The sequence below is a fragment of the Homalodisca vitripennis genome, chromosome 1 (genome assembly GCF_021130785.1).
Source record: "Homalodisca vitripennis isolate AUS2020 chromosome 1, UT_GWSS_2.1, whole genome shotgun sequence".
NCBI lineage: Eukaryota > Metazoa > Arthropoda > Insecta > Hemiptera > Cicadellidae > Homalodisca > Homalodisca vitripennis.
Genome location: NC_060207.1, coordinates 135,266,945 through 135,294,351, shown reverse-complemented (window position 1 = coordinate 135,294,351; position 27,407 = coordinate 135,266,945). Strand labels below are relative to the sequence as shown.

At 34.8% G+C, this 27,407-nt stretch overlaps 1 protein-coding gene across 1 annotated transcript; it reads right to left on the bottom strand.

Annotated features, from left to right (window-relative positions):
• Positions 1–1,636: 1,636 nt before the first annotated feature.
• LOC124371673 (sulfite oxidase, mitochondrial) lies at positions 1,637–25,586 on the bottom strand. Its single transcript, XM_046830013.1, has 7 exons — positions 25,409–25,586; positions 22,744–22,930; positions 21,207–21,338; positions 16,793–16,985; positions 14,786–14,986; positions 7,330–7,499; positions 1,637–3,371 (listed from the first exon to the last, which is right to left on the bottom strand). Exons 1-7 carry the CDS (start codon positions 25,525–25,527, stop codon positions 3,243–3,245), a joined length of 1,131 nt encoding a protein of 376 aa, XP_046685969.1. The 5' UTR covers positions 25,528–25,586; the 3' UTR covers positions 1,637–3,242.
• Between the last annotated feature and the right edge of the window lie 1,821 nt (positions 25,587–27,407).

Genomic DNA, 27,407 nt, shown 5'->3' with positions numbered 1-27,407 from the left:
TCTGTTGTTTGTGTTGTCGGTGTCTGGGTCATTAAACCGTAAGCATCTTAAAATGCACTCAAAACGGTTACAGGACATTGTCCGCCCAAATTAGGATGTTCGTATAGGCCCTCAACCCCAGTTCAGAAGAAGGAAGCCCATGGTGTGAGATTTACAACAAGAACAGTGTAGGCTACAATGAACAAGTTTACCAACTGTGCAGGACGTGATTTCTAAGATATCCAGAGACCAAGCGTCCCACATGTGAGCCAGACATCCCCATAGACCAATACAAAAGTATCAAGCCTCTAAAATAGACCAGTGATTTTTCAAGGCAATAATAGTGACACGCAAACAGTGGCGTAAATTTGGGATGTCAGTCTATTTGAGGTGCCCTGAGGGGCGGATATTTGGGACGCCGGTCCACGGGTAGAAACCGTGCGGCTCATATTTGAGCCGGCTGGTCTATATATATATGACTTTTCTTAACATAGTGGTAGCGAACGTGTTAAACAGTAATGGAATGCAGATAACAGGGATAAAGTTACCCAATAATTTTAATCCCAGATTGCACTAATGACAAATAAAAACATGGAAAGTATTGAAAATATTTTGATTGAAGTTTGTTTTTGGAAATAATATTAAAACACTGTTATAAAACCTACCTAAATTAACAAAGCTGTGAATGTTTATGTGCATTGTAATCAAAACAGGTTGGCTTTCTTGACAATGTTATATGGCAGTTTTGCAGTGGCTTAAAAACAAACAAAGAAATGAACACTGAATACTAATATGTCTCAACTACCCCCTTTTTCCCAGAATTGTAAGTCCAAAAAAGAGCAAGACCTCTTAATGCAAAACCAAAACTTATTTTGAAATGTAATGAATTCATAAAGGATTTCTCCCTTATATCAAGAGTAGAAGTTTTTAACCATAGTTGGCTTTTTAGTCCTAAGTATATAAGTATATTTTTTTCACCAGGACAATACGGCAAACTCAAATTTGACACTGTAAATACGTTAGACTAGAAGTAAATTCAAACAGCAACCGAAGTAGACACATTTTTATCGAAATACTCACAGTCCTACATGTGTATATATATTTTCTTCATCAAGACAAGGCAGACTCAGCTGTGGCATCGATAATATAATTCAGTTGAACCAAAAATGCTCCTACATACAGAAAACCTGTTATAAGAGTGAGTCCCTTAACTTCTGATCATCTTTACCATGAACATTAAAAATAATAATTAACTGATGTATGCTTGATTACTTAAATATAATAATACACCTTCATATTATATCTTACGTATTCTATCCAAATATGCTAAGGACTTCAATTTTAAAAGTTGTGTGTGAAGACGTGGATAACAGCTAGTTATTAATAAATGTTGTTAGACTTCTTAAATATTTTAAAAACTGAATGAAAAATTAACCAAATATTGCATTGTCATTTCGAAGCACTAAAAAAGTCATTGCAAATTCATTGAAAACATCATCACTTAAATGTTGCATAGGTAGTGATGCTAAATTCTTTATGTGCTAGCACAGTGTTTGTCCAATATAGTTTTCTGTATAAATTCTAATTCTAAATTCTAAGATGGAATGATGAAAGATACAGAATCCATTAAATTAATTGGATTAAAAGATACAACATATAGTAAGTGTCAAATAACATCAAAATCAATGTTATTTTTATTTTTGTATTTATTAATAATATCAAAACAAGATATTTATAAAAATAAACTACAAAATAACAACAACTCTTGATAAAACATAATCTATAAAAATTGAGCAACAAAATAATATCAATTTATGTGTAAATGAAGTATATATATAATCATAATCATAAATCTTTATTACATATTCATTGAGAACAGTAATAAGTCAATCTTAACCTAATCATTTTTGTTTGTCATTAAGTGAAATTATACATTAAAAAGAACAATAATTAAAGAATTCAACAAATTAGGTCAATTTAAACTAATCAAGTTCACTGCTGCCAGATTCAAACTCCTCCAGACTGTAGAATTTTGTGAATATATATATATATATATATATACATGAAATTTCATGATTTCTATACATAAAAAGTAGGTGCTGGATTATGGCAGTAGTTGGTTACAACATGTTTGCAAAAAAACCCTGCCAACTTACTTCAATTACAACACAAAATTTATGTTCGATCGCACTTGTAATACTTGTTTTAACAACTGTAAGTTTGTAAACTGTAACAGGAAATTGATGGTTGTGTGTTGTTAACGCTCCCATGATATTGTAATAATATTTTCATGTGGTTAACACAAATGCAAACAATATTATTTAGTAATTTTCAAGGGTAAATGTGAATGAATAATGTACAAGAATTATTAATCAATTATACTATTTTCATTTCAAATAAAAATAAATTTGAAATGAAAAATATAACATAAAATTCTTAAAAAAATACCTGATATTCTTTCATTAGCATAACGAAATAGTATCATTAAACTTATAATACGTATATCAGTAAAAACATAAAACCTCTCTCACAAATTTCTAAAACACACCATATCAAAACAAAACACCATTTCATAATAAAGTTACTTGTAGATGTTGAATTTTCAAAATTATAGAACTGTAACATAATTTTCATATTCAGTAGTTGGCACAAATTCACCTAGAGAGTAGTTTTCAAGGCAAAATATGAAGGAATAATGTTAAATAAGACTGTCCATCAATTGCAACATCTACCTACAGAATGGACCTAAGTATGAATTCAATATGAAAGATCTAACTTAATATTATAACACCCACTATTCTGTTATCATGACACAATAATGTCACTATTTATATTACGTATATCAGTTAAAACATAAACCACCACACAAACTCATAAATACCATAATAACATATAAACACAGTAATAATAAATAAATACCAATGTTACAAGTTACTTAATGTTGTTAAATTTACAAAACTAGAATTGTTATTTTCATTTATGGTTTCTAGAAATGCATAAAGTAATTTTCACAGCAATACATGAAGGATTAATGTTAAAAAAGGCTATCCACTGATTTTATCATCTACTCACTGGTTGAACCTCATTATATATTTAATATGTAAGATCTAATTAAAAATTCTATTCTATTAATATCATAACACAATAGTGTCGTTAAACTTGTAGTAGCAGGTACGTATATCAGTAAAACATCAACCCTTGCCCTAAGAAAACTTCTATAAACACCATAACAATAAATATGAACACCAAATATTATAATAAAGTTACTTGATGATGTTGACTTTTACTCGATGATAAGCATTGTTCAGAACACCACGCAGATTCCATATATGACTGAATGACTCAGGTTGAGTGTTGTAACTGTTATCAACAGCTTTCACCCAAAACTCTACCTGAAATATTATGTAAATCATTAACACTTTTCTAATGATATTGATTTAATTTCTACAAGACAAGCTAATACTATTTCTTCGAATTGATTGGGTACTTTATAAGTGTTTTAATTACAAATTTCGTAGGTAGTTTACTATGGAACAATAAATACACTAATTAATTGTATTTAATCATTGTACTTATTAATTTATTAATTTTTTATTCATCACATTGGGGTTTTTTATTAGTAACTAATGTATGAAACGCTGGTAATTGTACAGGATCCTTTTTATCAATACTTGAACAAAACAATAATACTGTACAAAATATTACTACTTTATATGTAGTCACATCCACAGTCATTTTCAGAAAACAGAAAGATAGCAAAATATTGAATCAAATAACTGTAATAATAAAAGTCTTACCGCACATGCATGTGTGCGCGCACACACACACACACACACACTCACAGTCACATGGAATCAAAATAATGACGCACTATTTTTATCAACACTTAACCCTTAAAGCGCCAAACAGTTTCAGCTAAACTCTGGATTAGCGCTCATTTATTATAAAAAAATTAAAATTAGATTTTCTCAACGCTAATTTTAATTTCTTTTTTTAGGTAACAAAATAAAACAGAAACTGCAAAAAAATATCTTTTATCATATTTATTGCCCAAAATACACATGATTTACTATGTAGCGTTCCAGCTTCTTTATAAATTTTACCCAATGCTTGCTGTTTCCTTTTTTTTATTATGTATATAAATGATGACATTGCGTGCTTATATGTACTAGAATAGAACTAGAAAATAAGTATATTACATATTTAATACAAAGTTATTATAAAAAATTAAATTTACATGCCAAAAATTTGAAAACCAAATATTTTCCAAATTCTTAGTCCTAAAACGGGTGTTATATTTATAATTAAAAAATTGTTTTCAGATGTTTATAGAAGTAAATAAAAGGTTTTAACACTTATTGGAGTAAAAACAAGCCTATATATAAATAATAAAAATAAATGTAGAATTTCGGAACAAGAGCCAAAATACATAATTATAAATATAAGGAGTAAAAATATTTTTATGAGGAAAAAAGACTTTTATCGCCATTCAAGAAACTGTTTATTTCAAAAGTTTATAAATATATAAATTTCATAAAAAGATGATCATATAACACATAAAACTACACAGTAGTTTACCGGTCAACTATTCGCACTGCTTCAACAGGATATGAAGAAGAACACAAGAGCTGCCGGGCGAGGCAGTGACGTACGTGTAAATGCGCTTGCGGCGTTGAGCAATACTACCAAACTGCCAGCTGTTCAACAAAAACCGGTTCAGTATCGATCGATAAACACAAAGATTGTCACGTGATGTGGCACAGCCCCGCTACACTACTGTAACATGCACCCCTCACAGTCTAGCGGACAAACTCTGAACTAACAGTGCAAAATAGTAAAAACAAGTATATTGCGCGTCTACGCGCTTACGGCGTTCAGAGCAAAGTCGATCCTCGCGTGCATATGCGCTTACGGCGCTTTAAGGGTTAAGACTGTTTAAACTTATAATGATTTTTACAGTTGCCGACCTCAACACCTGTCTCTTAAAGTTGTTTGGAAAGTTAAGTTGAGGAGGGGGGAGGGGAAAACGGTATTTCAACTCCTCCCAATGTGACTAAAACAAAATGACACAGTATGGTCTAAAAGATCATTGTGCAAGTTACAACTGACTAAGTGTAACTGTAATTAATTATTACGAAGAATGTGTTGAAAAGAGCAGAAATTTGAAAATAAGGCAGCTGCAAGAACTATCAGAAAAAGCTAAATAACAATATATTGTTTCTAAACAAAACAAATTAACAACTGAAAAAGACGAGAAGACCATATCTAACAGTATAATAGACTAAGCAGAAGCTGAACGTGGGCAATATCCTACAATATTCTATAGAACAATAAAACTATTTACGAAAGATCATAAGCCAAGCTCTTTTGGACTAAAACAAGATGGAAAATTGTTGTGGGAAAACCTAAAGTACTAGAGAAATGAAGAAAATATTTTGACAATCTGTTAAATGTGGAAAACAAGCTTTCAGACAATACTAACGTCTGTATATTTATAATTTTCAACCAGCAGTAGAAGAACCAAGTATAGAAGAAGTAGAAAAGACAATTAAGGAGATGAAAACCAATAAAGCCCCAGAACAGACGGTAATAGTACAAAATAATTAAGAAAGGATGCAAGGATCTGAGGAGTGCATAGATTGGGAAGAAGTGATATTGTACAGTCACTAAAAGTGAAAATGAGGTAAAAGCTCCCACTTATTTTTTGGATTGCATGGATTTAATTGAAAATTTGCATACCGCCTCATATGACCTTCAAATTCAAAAGTTACATTGTCTTGATAAGTGCCTTTTTGCAATTTGGGGTAAAAATTACACTTGTATGAATAGAACTCGAAAACTGCAGATTTACGAATTTTGAAGTTGAAATGTTTAAATATGTTGCATAGTGTGCTTTTCAAGTTTTTTTAATTTAATGTATGAAATTTAAATACTTTCTAACCTTATAATACTTAAAACTACCCCAAAAAATAGGAAAAAAGTTTATAGCGGCTTTAAATGAACTTGTAGCTTTGGTGCATTCACAATGTGTTATATCTTTGTTATTAATTATCAGAAAACTTAACACTCATTACAAAACTGCAACCCTTAAAAACCACACCATATAATATAATAAATAAAAAATCTTTATTGAAGGTTTTAAACGTTTTACTGGTATACATATGACAAATAGTAACGTTTCAAAAGTTTTCAATTGTATTATTATTATATTGTAACTCTTGAACCATCCAAAAAATCCTTATAGAAAACGTACAACCCATTATAAAAAATACTATCTCTTAAAGCGTTAAAATTATATTTATGGAAAAATCACATATGAATTACATTTTATATGATGATATAATTATTTTTGTACAGTTTTATTGAATCTATATTAAATATTTTTTTATTAAACTAGTAAAAACTATTTTAAATTTACATTACAAAAGAATGTATGAATAAAAGTTTCTTAAAAATAGAAGATTATTTTGTAATTATATACATATTTAATTCATATCACTTTCATGAGGCACACCACATGTTTTTCTATTTAATTTTGGAAATATACTGGCTAAACCATATACTAATTCTCAACAAACTTTCACTTTGCCTGACAGGTGCTCTCTGCTCTCCTTCCAAATTATTTTTTGTCAATTACTCTGTGGTCCAACTATTGCATACATGCATGTACTCATATATATATATATATATATATATATATATCTTTGACTTTAACCATCCAATGGATCATTACATGTATGGAGGGCTTAATTCCACATAGAGATAGAATCAACCAAAATAAAAACTAACCAAGACAAACTCCACTACACTAGTAAAAGCAACATTGGATTAACCAGTGTCAGGTGGGGCTCACGAACATATGTCGATCTTCCATTGACAGTTTCACGGACCATGTTGTGTAAAAATAATATTTTTTGAGATTAATTCAAGGAGCTGTAAAATTTTATTTCATTATTTCTTAGAAACAGAAACACTGTTTTTGGGAATTTCCCGGTTCTACAGGAAGATTCCAGCTTATTCCCAATTTTCTCCAATGCATTAAATTCCCGGCTTGTTCCCAGTTTCCCGGTCAGGTAGCCATCCTGACTCAATTATGCACCTGATGAGGCATTGAGAAGACATCATTATATAGATTAAAAATGACTTTGTGATCTAGGTATCTCAGATATAAAAACAATGCAAAGGTTTCGCTTTCAGCTTCTGTGTTACCGACTTTTGGATCTCTTAGACAGATGTGGATCTCAGATTCCAGACACTGCACTAGTGGAAGGTTAAATGGAGTTGGACTCAACTTTGCATTAAAAGTTATCAACCATAGTCCCTGTATACCGTTCATCTAATTTGATTTACCTGAGATGCCTTAGGGTCAACAGGAATATCAGCTGTCCACAGCGTCCAGCCCCAATGGCGTGGAGGTCGTGTCGGTTCCTGTATTAGTTGTGCTGTGTGCCAGCTCTGTCCTTTGTCTGCTGTTATATCCACTCGGACCACCTGATGGCCACCTCCGGAGAATGCATATCCTACACAAAATACAATCTTCACAATAGACTAGAGAAACATTAGTCATTAGTACAGTACAATGTATGTTACTAGAAAACAATCAGAAATCTTTTGATTTCATATTTATTTTTCAGAACGGTTTTTATGAAAAATGGTGGCAAACAAAGAAAAAATAACCAATCTACAAGGGTGTGTCAAATATGAACAGGACCGGTTATCTAAAAACAATTTGAAGGAATCACTGTCCAATAATCGATTAATTCACAAGTAACTTGTACTATTAGGGAGAGGGGGGAAATGAATGCAACTCTTTCAGATCCCTTTACTATCAAAAGACATGAAGTACAAGTCTCTGTGGAGCTGTGGATTATAATCAAGTTTTTTGGCTATAAAAGGGATGTGCCCAACCAAATTTTGCTGTGATTATGAGCACAGCTCACGTACAATACCCTGACAGGGACCCATGTGTTTGCTTAGTACAACAAATTTTCTGAAAGGCATGAAAAGGTTGAGAATAAGAGCTGCCATGTTCATTGCCCAAGGAGGACTGTAACCGAGGTAAACAATGAGGCAGTATAAAATCTCATTGAGGAATTTCTGCTCATAACTCTATTTGAAATCACAATGCACAATATTATTGTGAGTAGATATGATATTCTACTGTACAACACCAGGTTACATGTGACTAAGAGCCACAAGGTAAAAATTTATTGCATTAGGATGGGAAACAATGGAACATCCATCCCAGACTTGTCACTTTCATCCTTTTATACCCTTCAAAGAAGTGCATGTAGGCTAGTGTTTTGAGGGCTATGAAGTAGTGCAACTGTTTGTGCTCTAATGGCTCTAAAGATTTTTTTTTTATTTAAACACTTTTTCCTCACACTTAAATAAACATTTTGAAGCCTGCCCTAGACATATAGCTAGTGATAGCTGTTTTATCTTCAAGTGATTCATATGGATATGACCCTAGGCTAATTCAAATATTCCTGACTCAGTTAAAAGATGTAAAAACATGTTCAAATAATGTAAGTTTTCCTACTCTGACCCCAAACAGTATTTTTCAATGAAACTTTAAGTTCCAGTGTCTTTTATGATAAGGATTTAATCTTATTAATGCATCTCAATATTAAAAGGACATTTCGTAAAAAATAAATGACCTTCAATTAATTTTAGAGAAAATTAATATTCAAATTGTTTGTATAAATGAACATTGGCTTCATGCAGACGAAATTCTTGTTCTAAATTCCATCAAAGCTTATAAATTGGCAGTTAGTTACTGCAGAGAAGAGAGCTTAAGTTGAGGAGGTTCTTGTATTATGCTTCAAAATGATTTCAAGTTTCTTGAAAGAAAAGATTTGTGTGATTGTATTTGATTGTGTGATTGTATTGTACCTATATATGTATTTGAAGGCTCATGTTCATGTTTAGAACTACCTTTTATAAATTGCAAAATAATTTCTTTATACGGAATACTTCTGGACTTCAACGTTATTACTTAGTATTTATGAGTAGGTTGGAATCACTCTTAGAATTTTTACAAAACAAAAGTCTTAAGAAAAATATGTATATAGCAGCTGATTTTAATGTTGATCTGTTTGTGTATAGTAATAATCCAAAGAAAGAGTCACAAAGAAAGGAATTTATACAATTACTTATTTATGGTTTCCTAGCTTATTTCTCAGAACCAACTAGAGTAACACAGAATTCTAAAACTTGTATTGATAATATTTCAACTATCTGATCATAATGCAAATTTTAAAGCACAAATAATAAAATCATTCAACTGAGAAACAAATAAGAAAATTTACCAAAAACCAGATTATTTACAAAAAATATCAATAGTATTTTTTTAGATGAACTCAGTAAAATTAATTGAACTATTTCAGACACCATGAACTCCCAAAACAATTTTAATAATTTTTGGGTCAATTTAGTATATATTTTTGAAATACGTGTTCCTTTAAAATTTTATAACACTAAAATTAATAGGATATAAAGGGCCCAAGAAAGATATCTTCATAAGTTAGTTAACACATTCGAGTCTACGCTCGAGTGCCATTGTTTAAAACCCCCGGCCGGCGCTCGAGCGTGACTCGAGCACAGCTTTGCCGATTGATATACGGAGTTGCTCGAGTGATATTCGAGTGCCGTCTGCTGCATTAGAAAGCCAGCTTTGATGGTTAGTTCAGAAAAATTCCGCTAGGCGCTACTACGTCATACCCGCTTGAGGCTTTTGTTTATCCACTGACGTGGCCTGGCGCGTCGTCAGTCTCTCTACGACAACAATAATTTTTTTAGCATTTGAAATTTTTTTGGCAATTAAAATTATTTGTAAATATGTATATAGTAAATGCCTTTAAAAAAATTGAAATTACTTGTTTTATTTATTTAAAAGTTAGTTTTCAAGTAACACAAGACATGCGGGAGTTTTTATTTTTCTTCAAAAAAGATAAGTTTGGAAATTTTTTAAAAAATTAATTAGATTTTATAGGAATACAGTTTTGCATATCAATTTAAAGAGGAAAGATGGAACTTTCAAGAAAATATAATATCATATACATAATATTTAACAGTTTTCTAAAAAAAAAATCTGAAAACCAATTAATTTATGCAGACCAGGCTATAAAAACAGCAAATAGCAAGCCAGACTCCAATGTGTTAAAAATTCTAATGATCAAAATCTTATAGCTTTTTACAAACAATATGGACTGGTTTTTAAATCATTTTGTAAGAAAGCAAAAGCGTTGGCAAATGCAAATTTTATTAATAAATCTGATCATAAAAATAAAGCAGTTTTGTCTGCGGTTAAAAACTGAACTAGGAACTAAAAAAACAATTCATTTTCAAAAAGTTATTCTAAATTGAAAATGTATAGTATAATTTATTGAAGAAGGCAGAGATATTGCTCAATTTTAATAATATGTTTTTAAACACTGTAACAAATTTAAATGTAAAAATCAAATACAGCTGATGCTATTAAATTTATTGAAAAGAGTGATAGGACAAATGATACTCTTTCTTTTAGGCATATTTCAATTATTAAAATTTATAATCCTATTAAATCTTTAAAAAACAAAATATCTGCTGGTTGGAATGGAATATCGGTAAAGTTGATGAGGAACTTTGCATCACATATTTCTCAACTTTCATGTTGTATAATAAATCAATGATTTGATGAAGGGGCGTTTCCTTCACAACTTAAGTATGTTGAAGTAAAACCTTTATTTAAGAAAGGGGATAGAGAAGAAAATCCTATAAATTATCGTCCTTTCTCAATTCTGGTTTCATTTTCTAAAATATTTGAAAATGTTGCTTACAATCATATTGTAAATTTCTTCGGATCGAACTATATTTTTTCTCCTCATCAATATGTCTTCAGATCAGAACATGATACAACTAATGCAATATAAAAACTTATCCATCAGATAGTATTTGGCTTGGATGAATCTCATAGTACTGCTGCAGTATTCTGTGATTAGTCAAAGGCATTTAATTGTGTTTCACATATCTTATTAAAAAAACTACAATTTTTCAAATAAAGTTTTGGTTATGGTTAGGTTTATAACTTAATAATAAAAGCCAAAAACAGTAATTTTTCACAAAAATAAAAAATGTTTATCTTCTTGGCAAGATATTAAATATGGAGTCCTTAAAGGATCAATATTGGGCCCATTAATACTTTTTGTATTTATTAATGATCTTCCAAAAAATATTGATTATCCTTTAATATCATGATGATATCACCTCTGCTGTCAAAACTGAATCTAACCATTCACTTATGAAGTCTATAAAATATAATCTTGAACAACTATAATTGTGGTTTAAACGAAACAGGTTGGGACTGAACAATTAAAATACTCAGACAGTAAAATTTTCGAACTATTAAAATAAAGAACCATTAACTATTAAAATAGTTTTTAGTGGTCAAGATATAGATACTGTAATGCTACTATCATACCGAAGCAGGGGAGGGCGGGCATGATATCTTTCAGGCCGATATGCCGGTCCTCCCTTCTTAAAACCATGAAGAAAATGGTTGCCAGGTTTGTTTGGGAGGGAACTCTTTTGGAGCGACCTCTACATCCTAACCAGCATGCTTACACTCCAGGAAGGTCATGCGACTCGGCCCTGCATCAATTGGTATGCAGGATTGAGAAGACGATGGCAGCAAAAGAGGTAGCCATAGGAGTCTTTCTAGACATTGAAGGAGCCTTTGACAATACAGCCACTCAGGCGATTATCAATGCGGTCTCAAGACGTGGTGCTGATGGTCAGGTGTGTGACTGGATAGGGGCCTTGCTCACGGATAGAGTTGTTGTTACAACTCTCATGGGAGCAAATGTTAGTGCGAAGACTACAAGGGGCTGTCCACAGGGCGGCGTCCTCTCTCCTCTTCTGTGGAACCTGGTTGTGGATGACCTGCTAAATTCTTTGAATAGCAGCGGTGTCTTTGCACAAGGGTACGCAGATGATAGTGTGATTCTTGTGAGTGGCAAGTTCAACACAACAATCATGGAACTGACCAATGCTGCTCTGAACATGGTGGGAAATTGGTGCGATGAGGTTGGCCTCACTGTCAACCCCACCAAGGCTGCTGTGGTTGCCTTTACCAGGAGGCGACAGATGGAGGGCATTGGTCCCTTTCTATTCAAAGGCCCTCCCGTTGAGCTGAAGTCTGAGGTCAAGTACCTGAGCGTGATCCTAGATAGGGTTCTAAACTGGGGACCTCATCTAGAAAGGGTCATTGCCAGGGGTAAGTGGTCTCTAATGCAATGCAGACATGTGATAGGTGGGCCCTGGGGACTGAAGCCGAGGCTCTTGTACTGGCTTTATGTTTCCGTGATCAGACCTTCACTAATGTACGGAGCTGTCATCTGGTGGCCAAAAACGGAGGCCAAGACAGTGGTAACTCGTCTGGCGGGTATCCAAAGGATGGCCTGCCTTGCTACCACTGGGGCTTTTCCTAGTGCGCCAGGCACGGCTCTGGACTGTTGTCTTAACCTCGCCCTCCTGGACATTGTCATCCGGGCTATGGCCAGAAGGAGTGCCTACTGTCTTAAGCAGATGGGACTCTGGTCGGGCTGCAGCGGTGGGCACTGCAGAATTAGCACTCTGATACAGGAGGATGTTCTGCACATGATCTCTGATCAGATGCCACAAACATTTTCCTTTGACAAACCCTTTAGGATTATTTTACCCTCAAGGGATGATTGGTCAGAGGGATGGAAACCTCTTCCACCAGCGGAGCTCGAATGGTTCACAGACGGCTCTAAAACAAAAAGCGGCACAGGCGCTGGAATTCTGGGAGTGAGACCATGTAGGGAGCTGGTGGTCCCTATGGGTCCGTATCCGACAGTCTTTCAAGGGGAGGTCGCAGCTATTATGGAATGTACTCGTGAGAATCTTCATCTGCGATATAGGAGCAAGACGATTAATATTTTCACGGACAGTCAGGCAGCACTGATGGCGCTGGATTCTTGCGTGATCAAATCCAAACTGGTTTGGGATTGCTATCAGGCCGTTTCCTCCCTTGCCAGAATCAACAATGTAACCGTTTGTTGGGTTCCTGGTCATGAGGGGATTCATGGGAACGAAAGAGCTGATGCCCTGGCCAACCAGGGCTCAGCGACAATTATGACGGGCCCTCAACCGTTCTGCGGTGTTCCAAGGTGGGAATCCTCTAGGGTTGTCTCGGAATGGATTTGCGCGGAGCATGAGAGAAGGTGGAGGTTGCATCCAGGTTTGAGAGTGAGTAGAATGGTATTACACTTCCTCCAGGGTGGCTTCAGACCTTCTCTCATTAAACAGATCAATGTCTTCTAAGGTCATTGGTCTCATTATGGGGCATGGTCACCTGAGGAAGCATCTTCACAGAGTCGGCATCCTTCAGGAGGATCCGCTCTGTGGAAGATGTAATGAGCAGGAGGAGACTGCTGAGCACCTGCTCTTTGATTACCCTGCAATAGCAGGAGAGCGGTATGCCATCTTTGGTAGTTTGGACAGGGGTGGTGAATTTTCTCAGGAGGACTTGATAGGTTGTTTTCGGCGGTTTGTTGAACTGCTGAAGTTGTAGACTGGTGGGCCTCATGGTGTGTTTCCGGGGTGCGCAAAAAGCCCTTGAGGCTTGAGTGCATGGCAGTAGGCTGCCCCATGGAAAAAAAAAATGTGTAATTTTGTAGGCACAGTATTAGATACGAAATCTGTCCTGGTTTACATTGAAAAGTTATCTAAAAGACTAAACACGCGTTGCTTTCAAATGCTTATTTTAAGGGACAGTGTTAATTTACAAACCCGGAAGAAGTTAATTATGTGTTGTTTTACTCTTCGATTAATTATGGTATAGAGTTTTGGAGTAGGTAAACTGATGCTCTAAATATTTTTGTAATACAGAAAAGTTTATTAGAATTTTGACATTTACCAAAAAAAAAAACTCTTCATGAAAGAATTATACAAGTTGTTTGAAAAGTCTGGGTACGGCTTAATATTTTACAAACCATAGCAGATAACATCTATAAACTTTGCACAGTGTCATATGGCTATGTAAACTATTTTTCCTTGCTATTACCATGACATGCCAACCATGGGGGGACGGCCCACAGAGGAAAACATGAAAATCTTAAATTAAAGCATGGGTCGAGTGATACCTCATTTGAAAGAGCTCACTTAGTAGAGTTGAATGCCGCAAACCGCATCTCAAAAGGTTTATCCAATCAGAAATGGTGGGTTGTTTTAGGTACACATTGTGAAGTACATTATGCGCTGCCATTTCTGACTGGATTGTCGTATTCTGATGCGGTAGGCGGCGTTTCACTCTACTAACCTCCGATGTATTTTCACTGACATTTTTTTAATTAGCATATTACATGAATATTTCATGAAGCGGCAGAAATACCTCCTGAAATACTACGCAATGTTATGGATGGCTACTTCAACTGGCTAGCTCACTGGCAAACTGCAATGGGAGAACAATTTGAACATTTATTGTAAATAAAAGGTTAGTTGCGAATTATTAATAAGTAATTAATTTGTTCTAAGATTGTATTTTCACATAGTGAATAAAACAGCTTTGCTAGTGTGTAACTATGTTAATTCATAAACATAAAGACGACAAATTAATTTTAGTTTTATTTATTGTGTTATAAAGTTATGACATAATTTGCTGACAATGTCACCTGTATTTTTATAGCCTATAATCTAAGCTCACTCCGTAAAAGATGTAATTTTTGTGACAGTAAAGTTATATTAAATTAAATCCCAATTACAACTTACAAGTAGAGAAAAAGACACCACCTGCAACAATTACCTTTGAGCTTGATTTTGCCTTTGTCCAGTCTGAGAGAGGCCCCACTGGTTGGCTCACCGATCACACTGGTGATGGGCAATTCCTGTATTGCCGAAGCAGTTTTGAAATCTACGTTGTGCCAATCCACACTGGGTGAGAATCCCTTGTAGTCGTTCTGTTGCCAGTGTGACAAACTCTCCTCCTCAGCCACCACGATGCTCCCTGCCAACATCCACACTAGACAGCATTTCCGATATCTTCCTCCTTAGAGAAACGCAAACACCTAGGGAAGCCCTCTTTCCTGACATAAACAATGATGGGAGAGTAAAAAAAAAACTTAAACAGTGTGAAGCCTATAACCTCCACGGTACACTGTTTTAAATTGAAAATAAAACTGTTGTGTGTTACCAAACAACAGTTTGTAACTGCCTTAGGAGTATTGTTAATAAGGACACAATGTCCAAATTTACAAACTCCCAGTAACACATTGTGCCCATCCATGACTGACTTTGATACTTGCCTTTTGCCTCACTTCAGTCTTCTCCAAACTGTAAATCATGTTCTAACTAGTGTTGGGTCAATCCAAATAAATTCGATTCCTATTTCGATACCAAAATTGTGGTCTTTATTCTCAATTCTGAATTCGATTCCGATTCCTTTGCTATTTATTGCTGGAAAACAAGACTAAAGTCGTTTCTAAAAAATATTGTATCGCCATTAATATTTCAATTTCTTGATTGCGTCATAATTAATGTACAATTCTATAACACAATATAAAACGTATGACAAGTCAACGAGTGCCTAAGAATAATTAAGGATGGGTCAATACAAAAAGAAATTAAAACAACTACAGAATATAGAATAGGTCTGCATTTTCCGACCAACCACCTATGACTGACCAGAGGCCAATAGTAAATGGCAATCATCACGGCAGAAACAGGATGGAGGCAAAAAAGAGGGAACAGGAGTGGGCTTTTTTTTATTATTAGTTCATGCTAGATGGATTTCTTAAAACCATACTGTAACTCCGCATTGGTTTATTACAAATCTAATCTGTTTGATACTCTTGATTTTTTGTTGCAAGCGGCACAACAACGAGGGACAATTAATTAACCCAATTATCGGATTTACATGAAATGGCCGGTGGCACAACACCGTAAGGTAATTAATTAACCTAAATACTCGACTACAACAAAGGACATAACAACGTGGAGCGATTAATTAACCCAAACACTTGGGTATCAAGTATCGGAATTGAACCATTCCTAATTCTAAAACAAAGTGACTGACACATCTGAATTCAATTTTTGGAATAAATCACTTTTCAAGTTACAAGTTTCAAGTAGTATTTTCTGTTTTAATTTTGAGATTTATATGAAAAACATTTAAATTCTACTGCTTGTTCGTATGTACCTAGGTCTATTTCCTGTATAGGAACACCATTGGGACTAGTGAGATCCTGTGTATTTACTAGTCCTCCTATGCTATTACTATTCAGTCACAGGTATCATTGTAATCTTGTTAGGTGACGAACAGCAGTGAATTAGCATAACAATAAAATGGAATCTGAGAATACAGTTTGCCTGATTTCCTGACATCCCTAATGGGCTGTATGTAATAAAGGAATAATCAAAATGTTTGTATTTTTTATTTTACGTCTTTTATGAGAAATTTGTAGGGGAATATTGTGGATTATTGGATTAAACCTATTACAAATGAAGAAGTGGTGTAGAGGTATTCACAATTTACTTCAAATTGATTATTAAAAGATTATTAGGTGATCTAGTTCATATATGTTATGGTTTAAATTGTATTTATCTAAAATGTTATATAATCAAGTTTTTAACACTCAGTTTTGGATAGTTTGTACCAATTTATTAATTGCCTTAAAACTAAAAATGTACTAAAAACTAGTAATTACTGAATAATTTTCTGTTTTTCAAACATGTGATGGAGGGAATGGCAAATGACTCAGTTTATTCACGTCAACTTTTCATCTCAACCTCGTACTTTGCAAAAAGGACAAACCTAGCCACTTGACATTCCTAGCACCAACAGTTCCGGGGACGATAACTCGTATAGGGAATCCATGGTCTCTTGTTAGTGGTTCTCCATTCATCTCATACGCCAACAGCACGTCACCTCTGGGGTCCATTCCCTTCTCCACAGGGATGGAGGCTCCATAAGGTACATTGGTAACATCAGTGTCCAATCCATCAAACTGCAAGCAAAGCACAAAACACAAATGTTGACTAAATAATAAAGAAAAGACTGCAGAATTTGCTTAAATTTGTAAGGTATTGTTTCTAATTTAGACATATTTTTATTTTAACTCTTCAAAGGACAATTAATTTAACACATTCACTGTGGCATGGTTCACTGGTGACTCATAGTACAGTTTTGGTTAAGAACCTTAACAAATTTCACCAGAACTACTCTTATTTTGTGGAATGTAACTTAACAATATATTTATCAATTTAGTTGGGGATTGAAGTAGCAAGAAGTATATTTATAGTTTTGATCATTCATGTATGGGTGGCTCATACCACAAATGATATTTTGCTTTCTTGTGCGCAGTAAGAGTCACCAAGACTCAAGACTTCCGCAGTTGTATCGGTTGTATCCCTTCTTCATGCCAATTTCAGCAGCTGTCATTATCTGCTATGTTATTGTATAAGCCTCTAAGCTACAGGATAGATCCTTTTCTATCATGTTTTGTAGCTATTTTAAAGTTTTCTCCTTTGTTGTTGGGTTCTACAGATTTCCAATCTGTGAAGTTTATAGGCTGCCCAGAAGAAAACCATATCCATTGCCCCACCACAAAGTTGGTCCCAGATGTTCAGAATCCTTTGTTTCGTATATTTGTCTTACAAATTTCTCCCTCGATTTGGTCATTATCTTCTTGTGAGTCAATGCTAGCCAGTCTATCCCCATAGGCCTAGCAATGTAAAAAAAGCAACATGCCAGCTGTCCGCAATAAAACGCTCAACTATGTAAATTTTTCTGCCAGATGGTCTGCCAATGGGTATACAAAACCCTTGAAGTGCTTCATCTTGACAACCAGTGAAGGGATTGCCAGAGAAACCAGGCTTGCAGGTACAATATGGTACATGGTTGTGGATGTGATATGTTGCATTACCATGGCACACATCCGGACAGGGATCTTGACACTTTCGGTCTACACACACCTGTAGCTCATTATATCCATTATTGGTAATGCATGAGAGTAAAGAAACTGCGATATCAATTTTACCGAAAATACATGCAATGTTGACAAGTGAATAAATCCAACAAAATTGTAATAACATTCTTGCTTGAATGATCATGATTGTATAAACTGAATGTTCTATATGCCACGATTTGATTTTAAATTATCCAATTTGGCGTGACTGAGTAATTATTAACAGACAATGGGTTTATCTTCAAATAAGTTAGTATGAAATTATACAATTTTATTGTGCAAGCCAATTAACACATTCACTGCGGATGTCAAAATTATCTGCGACAGAAAATGTGGGATTTTTGTTTGTTTTTTTACTTACCCAAAACGGAGTTGAAAGGGTTGTCCAAGGTATCCCAGAAGCTTCGTTGGCCAGAACAGGTGACGTCATGTCCGTGCCGAGTCTGCTCGTCATCCGCACCAGATGCCTGTCCCCGTATTGTATGTGTTCGCAGCGCACTAGGTTTCGGCACAAACACTCGCGAATTACACGTATATAGTACATGAATGACACGTAGATAGTACATCAATTACATGTATATATGACATATTAGTTTGAAAAATATACAACATTAAAAACAGTTAACACTCCCCCTCCTACCCGAGTAAAAATTAGAAAAAAAACTGTATACAACCCCACCCACCGCCAAAGACTAAAAACTACTTACTTGTCCTCGTGATACTTATCAAAGCAACTGAGTTCACACAGACCTGGTTAATCAGGGCACACTGCACAATAGTACACTGTTTCCTTATGCTTGCCTTCTTGGTAGCAAATGCGGCACCTTCGGGTAACTGACTTGCCGTTTCCTTTGCTGCACTTCGTTAGTTTGGAGAGACTATGCATACTGTTGTGCGTTGGTGTGATGAGCAGTGGGGCTTCCTTTGGAGGGATCAGGTCTTCAAGAACACGAACTCGGATATCATACAGGAACAGTCTATCTGAGTTGTACATGTTGTACAGGTAAAAAGAATTTACTACAACAACTTGGAGAAAGTGCACAAAAATTTTCTTGTGCCATCGCAGGGTCTTGTGCTCACAGGGGTAATAAGATATCATTTGGTCCAAGCGGTCAGTCCCCTTCATGTGAGAGTTGTAGTACATGATTGGTTTTGGCAGCGTTCGTTTTGGTTTCTCCTGTTGGTGGTTTGGACCATCTTGTTGTCATATTGTGTGGAGATGTAGGTTACTGTCAGCTTATCCCTCCATTTTCTAATCATGACACTTTGGGCATAGTTCGCTATCGTTTCACCTTTGCCCAATGCCTTTGCCTTCACTGCTGGAGGTGTATGGAGTCTGTCGATGCATAGGGTGCCGGTAGTGTAGGTTGAGTGACGTAGAAGTTTGGATGATAGGACAAAACTATTATAAAAATTATCCATGAACAGGAAATGGCCTTTCCCCAGGAAGTACTCATCAGCTTCATGACGACTTTGTCAGTATGACCTTTGCCACTACAAGAGTCATGGCTCGACGTGTAAACATGGAAGCGCAGCATGAGTCCCTCGGGTTCATTCAGGAAATAAATTTTGACTCCATATTTGTGGCGCTTGCCCTTTATGTACTGGCAGAAGACCAGTCTGCCATGCCACAGTACCATCTCTTTGTCGATTGTCAGTTCACGGTCAGGATAATAAATGTGTCGCATCTTATTATTGAAATAATCAACAATATTTTAAATTTTAACAGACCGGTCGTTAGCAGGTTTGCGGTGATCAGGGGTATCAACTCTTGAATAATGCAGACATCTCAAAATGCCAAGATATCGATCTCGAGACATGTACTCCTTGTAAATAGGAAAGTTCAACAACCGATGAGTTTTCCAATAGTCGTTTAATCGATTCAGCCTGACAATGCCAGTCAACAGTAGAAGGCCTAAGAATGTATTTAGTTCGGACATCACTAAGTCCTTCCATTTGGTTATGCGAGACGCGGGAGTAGTAACGGGGCCACAAAATAGTTCCAGGGCATACAAGTTGGTTTGTCTAATGATATTCTCTAAAAACACAGTGTCAAGAAGGAGATTGAACCAGTCAATTGGTTTATTGTCACCTGGAATGGGAATGAGCAAGCCAGGTTGACCAGTGAACGGCAGGTCACGTAAACCAGGCATTTCGCTGGCCGTACCGGCCCACTGGGGGTGGGAGACGCCGCCTTCACCGTCCCTAGAACTGTTTGAACTCCACTCATTGTCTTCATCAGATGAAAAATTATCGTCAATAACATTATCGTCTTCCTCCATTATGAGTACATACACTTACACAGTCAACAGACACTATAATCCACTCACACAATATCGCAAAGCATACACAACAAACGAAAATGGTGAACCAGCGACGAATCGCACAAACTGACTCACCGAAACAGGCACACCTTGCTATGAGTGTTACAGCCTTCCCAGGCAACTGCTCAGCTCACACGGAGGCAATATGAAAGCAGCTGCCGTATGCCGAGCTTGCCCGTCCACCTCCCGGCGCGCCATTTTCGCATGACGAGCATGCTCGTCACCCGCAGTGAATGTGTTAACTAATGAATTGCTATGAAAATCAAATCAAATACTACATGTTATCAATTATGTCTTTGTTGCACAATCATAGAATAGAAACATATTATAGAGTATGTTTGCACTAACAATATATAGGTTAATAAATACTGCAAGAATGATTTACAACACAGATAATAGCTCTAATTAACTTAATATGTCAATAAACTACATTTGAAAACAACACTTTTTACTGTAATGTGTTTCAATCATACTCACTCTGCAACACTGTTCTTAAGAACCAGCCGTAGTGAAATAACCACAAGTTTTAACCCAAAAGACCAATGATAAAAAATAAGTTTTTTCCCTAATTTATCTTATTTTAAGAAAGGGTTTTGAAAATTTTCTCATTTTAAAGTTATAACTTATATGCCTCTAAATGCCTTTGGAAATTTTGTAAAACATGTATAGATAGTTTTTTTTTTATATAACCATTGATACTATCAGAAAAACTAAAGAAGGTTTAGATGAATACAAATCTTACTTTTAATACCTGACATGTGACAGAATCTATGGTCAAACATGATTTAATATTTAGTACTCTTGTTATAGAACAAAATAAAATATTGTCTTCAGTGCAACTAATACTTAAGTGAAACAGAAAACAATAACTCAGAGAATATGTTAGTATTTTATAGTGAAATAGTAATTTTTAACTGAATAATGTCAACTTGCTTACCTGAATATGTCTCACTCTGGGATCATCCTCCTTGAGACCCAAGGATGTTAGTACATCGTATAGTCTTGCCCCCGACCATGTGGCATTACCTATAGCAGCTGATCCCCACTCTAGACCTTTCACTTGCTTTACCTGCATCATCACCAACACTAACTTACTTTAAGTGCAATAAACACTAGTATACAAAAACAATAGATTTGTTCATTTAGCCTGAACTAACTTATTCCAAATCTACTACAAACTAATCCCCCCAAACACACTACTTTTGCTGGTAGTAAATAAATACAGTGGAATGAAATGAATCTTATAAACTAAAAATTATTTCAGAATAATTACCTTAATTCATATTAATCATATGTTCAGGTAATAAGCTATAACAATGGAATTATAAAAAAATATTATATATAATATAAGTAATGATATTTTTACAATCATAACATACACGTCATTGTAAAAATCAACCCAAATATTGACTGTATTACATTTTTCAGGGTTCTATTGAGAAATAATAAATTATGTAAATGTCTGTACCCGGTAACAAAAATAGTATGTTCATTCTTACATACTGACCATTAAAAAGATTATTGCACTTAGAAGTAATTCATCTACTGAAAAACAGACAATTAGCACTCATAGAGTCCCTCTGAGAAATACTTAATACTGTATACTGATAACATAGTAACAACAACTGCCATACCTGATTCATCTCACTGTGTCTGTTCCCAGCACACTGAATACAAGCTGTTACGGAGTGCTTGGGAAAATTCTTGATATCCTCCAGAGTGAGAGTGGTGCTCTTGGCTGCTGTATTTTCTAACATAGTAACAACTGCCATAACTGATTCATCTCACTGCGTCTGTTCCCGACACACTCAATACAAGCTGTTACAGAGTGCTTGGGAAAATTCTTGATATCCTCCAGAGTGAGAGTGGTGCTCTTGGCTGCTGTATTTTCTAACATAGTAACAACTGCCATACCTGATTCATCTCACTGCGTCTGTTCCCGGCACACTCAATACAAGCTGTTACAGAGTGCTTGGGAAAATTCTTGATATCCTCCAGAGTGAGAGTGGTGCTCTTGGCTGCTGTATTTTCTAACATAGTAACAACTGCCATACCTGATTCATCTCACTGCGTCTGTTCCCGGCACACTGAATACAAGCTGTTACAGAGTGCTTGGGAAAATTCTTGATATCCTCCAGAGTGAGAGTGGTGCTCTTGGCTGCTGTATTTTCTAACATAGTAACAACTGCCATACCTGATTCATCTCACTGCGTCTGTTCCCGGCACACTGAATACAAGCTGTTACAGAGTGCTTGGGAAAATTCTTGATATCCTCCAGAGTGAGAGTGGTGCTCTTGGCTGCTGTATTTTCTAACATAGTAACAACTGCCATACCTGATTCATCTCACTGCGTCTGTTCCCGGCACACTGAATACAAGCTGTTACAGAGTGCTTGGGAAAATTCTTGATATCCTCCAGAGTGAGAGTGGTGCTCTTGGCTGTTGTATTTTCTAACATAGTAACAACTGCCATACCTGATTCATCTCACTGCGTCTGTTCCCGGCACACTGAATACAAGCTGTTACAGAGTGCTTGGGAAACTTCTTGATATCCTCCAGAGTAAGAGTGGTGCTTTTGATGCCCACTCCAGATATCTCCAGCTCGTATGATTTCTCATCCACGTCGGGCACTGGCAGGTGGTTTCGTACATAAAACAGAGCCCTATCAATATTAAACATTTACAATAAAACTAGCAATGCCAAGATGCTGCAGTAGGAAAATTTACAATTAAACTCTACAATTCTATGTGTTATCATTACAGACTGTCATTTTCACCCAAGTAAAAATATTAACATACAAATAGTAAAATCTTATTCATCTTAATTAATCAAGCAGCCATAAATTTGGATGACTAAACATCTATGATAGTTGGGAAGTATAATTAAAAATGATGTTATAGCCATGAAAAATGTGCTTTATGAAAAAAAATCTTTATACAATATGACGTATATTAAATGAAAAATAATAAGAGTACTCATTTATAAACTTTTCACAGTAAAAAATTGTGTTGTAAATTTAAAGATCTAGAACATTTTATTTTACACATTGCTTTTGTTTTTAGGTTGGCTGTGATTTAGAGCAAAAGTACAAAAAAACAGTAAAAATAGTTTTTTACCAAACTTTTACACAGTATAAAATAAAATTTTTAAAGAATCACATTTACAACATGAAAGACTAAATAAGTAGAACTGTTCTATCTCAAGATAACCGACTTTAATGTAACAACCAAAATTGCTTTATTTTTGCCTCTTTCATATTAGTCCAATGATAATATTTTTAGAATAGGTTTCATTATTATACACATTATTTTATTTTGTTTCAATTGATTTACTTGCTTGATAAAAAGCTTTTCACTTCCGATTTGTTAGCCCAAACTAAAATTGAAACCTGTTAACTTATCAAATTATACATCATCAATAACAAATAAAAAAAAAATTAAAACCAAGAATACATTTTAGTACAGAACCACCAAACAAATTAATAAACTTGTAGACTTGTACATAACTTGTCCTTAAAACAACAGTTTATTATAAGAAAACACACATTGGTAAATATTAAAATTTTTAATTTATGCATAAAATATCTAAGAATTTGCATAGTCTCTGTTTGACAGAACAAAGAGCTTGTGCTCACAAAATGGATTAAAAGAAGAAATTTAAAAAGTTGTTTGTTTTCATACGTGCCAATCTCTTATGTGCTGGGATTATCGAGGACAATTCGATAAATAAGCAGAAAATGAACATTAGAACTGTGTTTGAAACCCAAAACACCCTTATACAAAATGTCATAAAGCCAAACCAAAAATTATGTTTTTATGTTTTTTATTAGGACTAAAACACTGTGTTTAAGTTACAGTATAGAATGTTCTCATGGTAGGAAATACATAGGCAAGACAAAAAGACAACTACATTTGAGAGTTAAAGAACATTAGAACAATATGAGAAAAAAGTGTAGTGAAAAAGTCTAAACTTGCTCAACCTTGCTGGTTTGAAAATCATCACAATAAGTAAAGATCATAATACATTGTGAAAAGAGTATTTCAAATGCATACTAATTGAGGCTTTATAGATAAAACTAGCACATTACACAACTTTCTGTTGAATTAATTATAAAACCTAAATACATTTAACAGTAAAAGACACCACAGCCAATAAAATTTAAAGACACTATGACCCTGAGATCAAGAAAAAAACACAAGGATTAAAGTGTCTGTACCTCCCTCTCCCAACCATTGCCATCAGGTTTCTTATTTTAGATGTACCGCATGCTTCAGAATATGCCAATAATGATTTGTTTCTCAGTCTCACACGTTCTCTAATGTAAATTGCATGTTTTGTGTAGAGCACCTAAATTGTTATGGTTTAGGCTTCTCCTCATGGCAATGAACCAAAGGTACATTTCAGATGTACCACATTCTTCAGAATATGCCAATAATTACTTTTTTTTTTCCCCAGCTCACATCTTCTCTGGTGTGAACTGCATATTTTTTGTAGAGCACTTGAATTTTTATGGATACTGTATGCTTCTCCTTATGATTACGAACCTAAAGTATATGCTTGAATTTTTTTGAAGTACAACTTGTCAGGTTGTAAATTTTTAGACTTTGGCGAGTTTATTGCCATTTATTTATTTGTGCTTCCTTAATCTTATTTATTATGATTTTTTATACCTGAAAAAAGGATAGATTCAGGATAGTATTAAAGTGTTAAAAGTGTTAGGTTTTATAACATGTAAAAATGCTTTTTAAACTATTAGGATCCAATGATTTGTTAACCTACATTATGTCCAGAACTCTTACTATCTCAGAGAATCCTCTGATATCATGAAATTTGAAGTTATAATGTAAGGTGTAAAAAAGAGAAGCTTTACTATATTTTGTAATTGTTGTATTTCAAATGAAAAGGACTTGTCTCTGTTAATTTTAAAATTTTCTATGAACTATTCCTGAGATGGAGGGACAGGGTCATTATTGACATAGAAACTAGAATTACACACACTATTTTGATGAGTAACAGTTTCAATTAAATAGTTTAACTAAAAAATGTTTCTCTTATCTCAGACACTAAAATGTAGAAGATGATGGCAATTTGGTCACTTACAGTTTATCAACAGTTGAGCGAGAAAGAGCTATGGACTTACGTGGGAGTGATGAAACTATCAACTAGAAGAGCAGAGGGTGGTTCAGCGTTGTATGGTCGCAGGGAGCTGGTGTGCAGTGCTGGATGACGTTGTGGCTCGTTGCTGTATGGGTCTTCCATGTTGCTAGTAGCTACCTTAGCGTCTTCCACTGATATGTTACCTGAAAATGGAGGATAAAATTGTTGGCCTATTTTGCAACAGTTAATGTCCTTATTGAGTATGTGTATAAGGTGACACATGGCTTACCTCTTGGACACTGTGTTACAAATTTGTTTCATTTCATACCATCAAAAATCGTGGTGATCCCTAACTTTTATCCCATTACATTATTTTGAATTATTAATCTAAACACTTAAACATTTAGTTACATTAAGTTGAATTTGGCTTTCTATAGCCTCCATTGTAAAATGACTCAATTTGGTCAAAACTATTCAAGAATAATGATAGTAAATGTTCTATTTTTAATTAAAACTTGAATGGTTATGTTGACCTCCTAAATATGAATAGTTTACCTCAACACAAATAAATACAAATAACAAATAAACTACTTCACAGAGAATGATAGATTTGACCGACCACTAACACTGCTGAAAACACTTGCATGTTCACTAGGCATATTGGAGCTCTTTTGAAGAACTATCTCACCCATATTGGAGCTCTTTTGAAGAACTATCTCACACTTAACACAATTAATTAATGCACTATTATATCACTCGCTGGTCTGCATTTTAAAGATTTACTCTTACATTCTGAACAGCTAAATGGCAACTATATGTAACTGAACCTAAGTAACCCTAAAGTCACTTATATCACAACAGTCTATCTGCCAACTGACATGTCCACTCACAATATTTACAATACTAGTATTTCCCACACAGCACTAATAATCATTGTGAGCCCGTATCAAGATACTAAATATCTTCCTTGACATCTATGAGATTGGTGTGGCTTTGGTGGAAATTTCACCACACTTACACAGCACCAGGCCTAGATGCTAGTGGTATAAAACATAGTCAGGCAACCTTACTTGTACAAGATGTTCTAGAAACTCTGCATTTCTGAGTCAATAGTAGCCACTGATAGTATCTCTACACAACAACCCATCTCAGAGAACAAGGCCTAGAAATTCACAGAGCTACAAAAGGAGTGTCATAAGCCATCCTTATGTGGCGCCCAGATATCCCTGTATATTTTCCATATCAGCAATGATCATTTTTCTCTATAATCTATATACTCTATTCTACTTAAAGAGTTGAGAGGATATCCAGATCATGAAAGAATGTTCAGATCCCAATAGTTGGTATTATTTACAACTCCCAATGGCTGGCAAGACATCCAGCTCCAAATGGTAACATTTCCAGTTTTCAATATTTGACTTTCCAGTTTCCTGGACAGTTTGAACGATTTCTAGCTTCCTACACTTGGGATAATTTTAAGCTCTCCTTGTTTGGAAGGATTTTACTCCTCATAGTTAAAAAGATTTCTGGATTGAAATAAGTTTGTGAATTTTATAGTAAAAACTCTCTTAAACTTTTCATATCGAGCATCTAAGATGTAATATAAACCTATATAAAAAATTTTCATCTAGATTAGTATAGTAGTTCCTGAGATTTCATAATCATGTAATTGGTGGTATTTGGCTTATATGCATTAAGATGTTTAATCCATTGAAGAAGTATTTATTGATGCCTCAGCAGTACCAGTAACAGCAATTAAATTGGGCAAAATGGAAGACTTCGGTTAAAGCTTTTTCAAACAAAATCCATCAAAGATAGAGCATTATATTTTTCGATTGTCTTTACAGTAACATCATTGAATATAACCAAATACATTATCTGTAGTGAAATAATATATATACAGGGTGATTCATGAAGTTTCTCCCCCCACTTCTACAGCACATTGTACTAGTAAAAATAATGAAAAAATGTTATATAAACATAGGTCCGAAAACGCTTCGTTAGCGAGTTACAGCTAGCGAAAGATTTCGCCTGAATTCCTG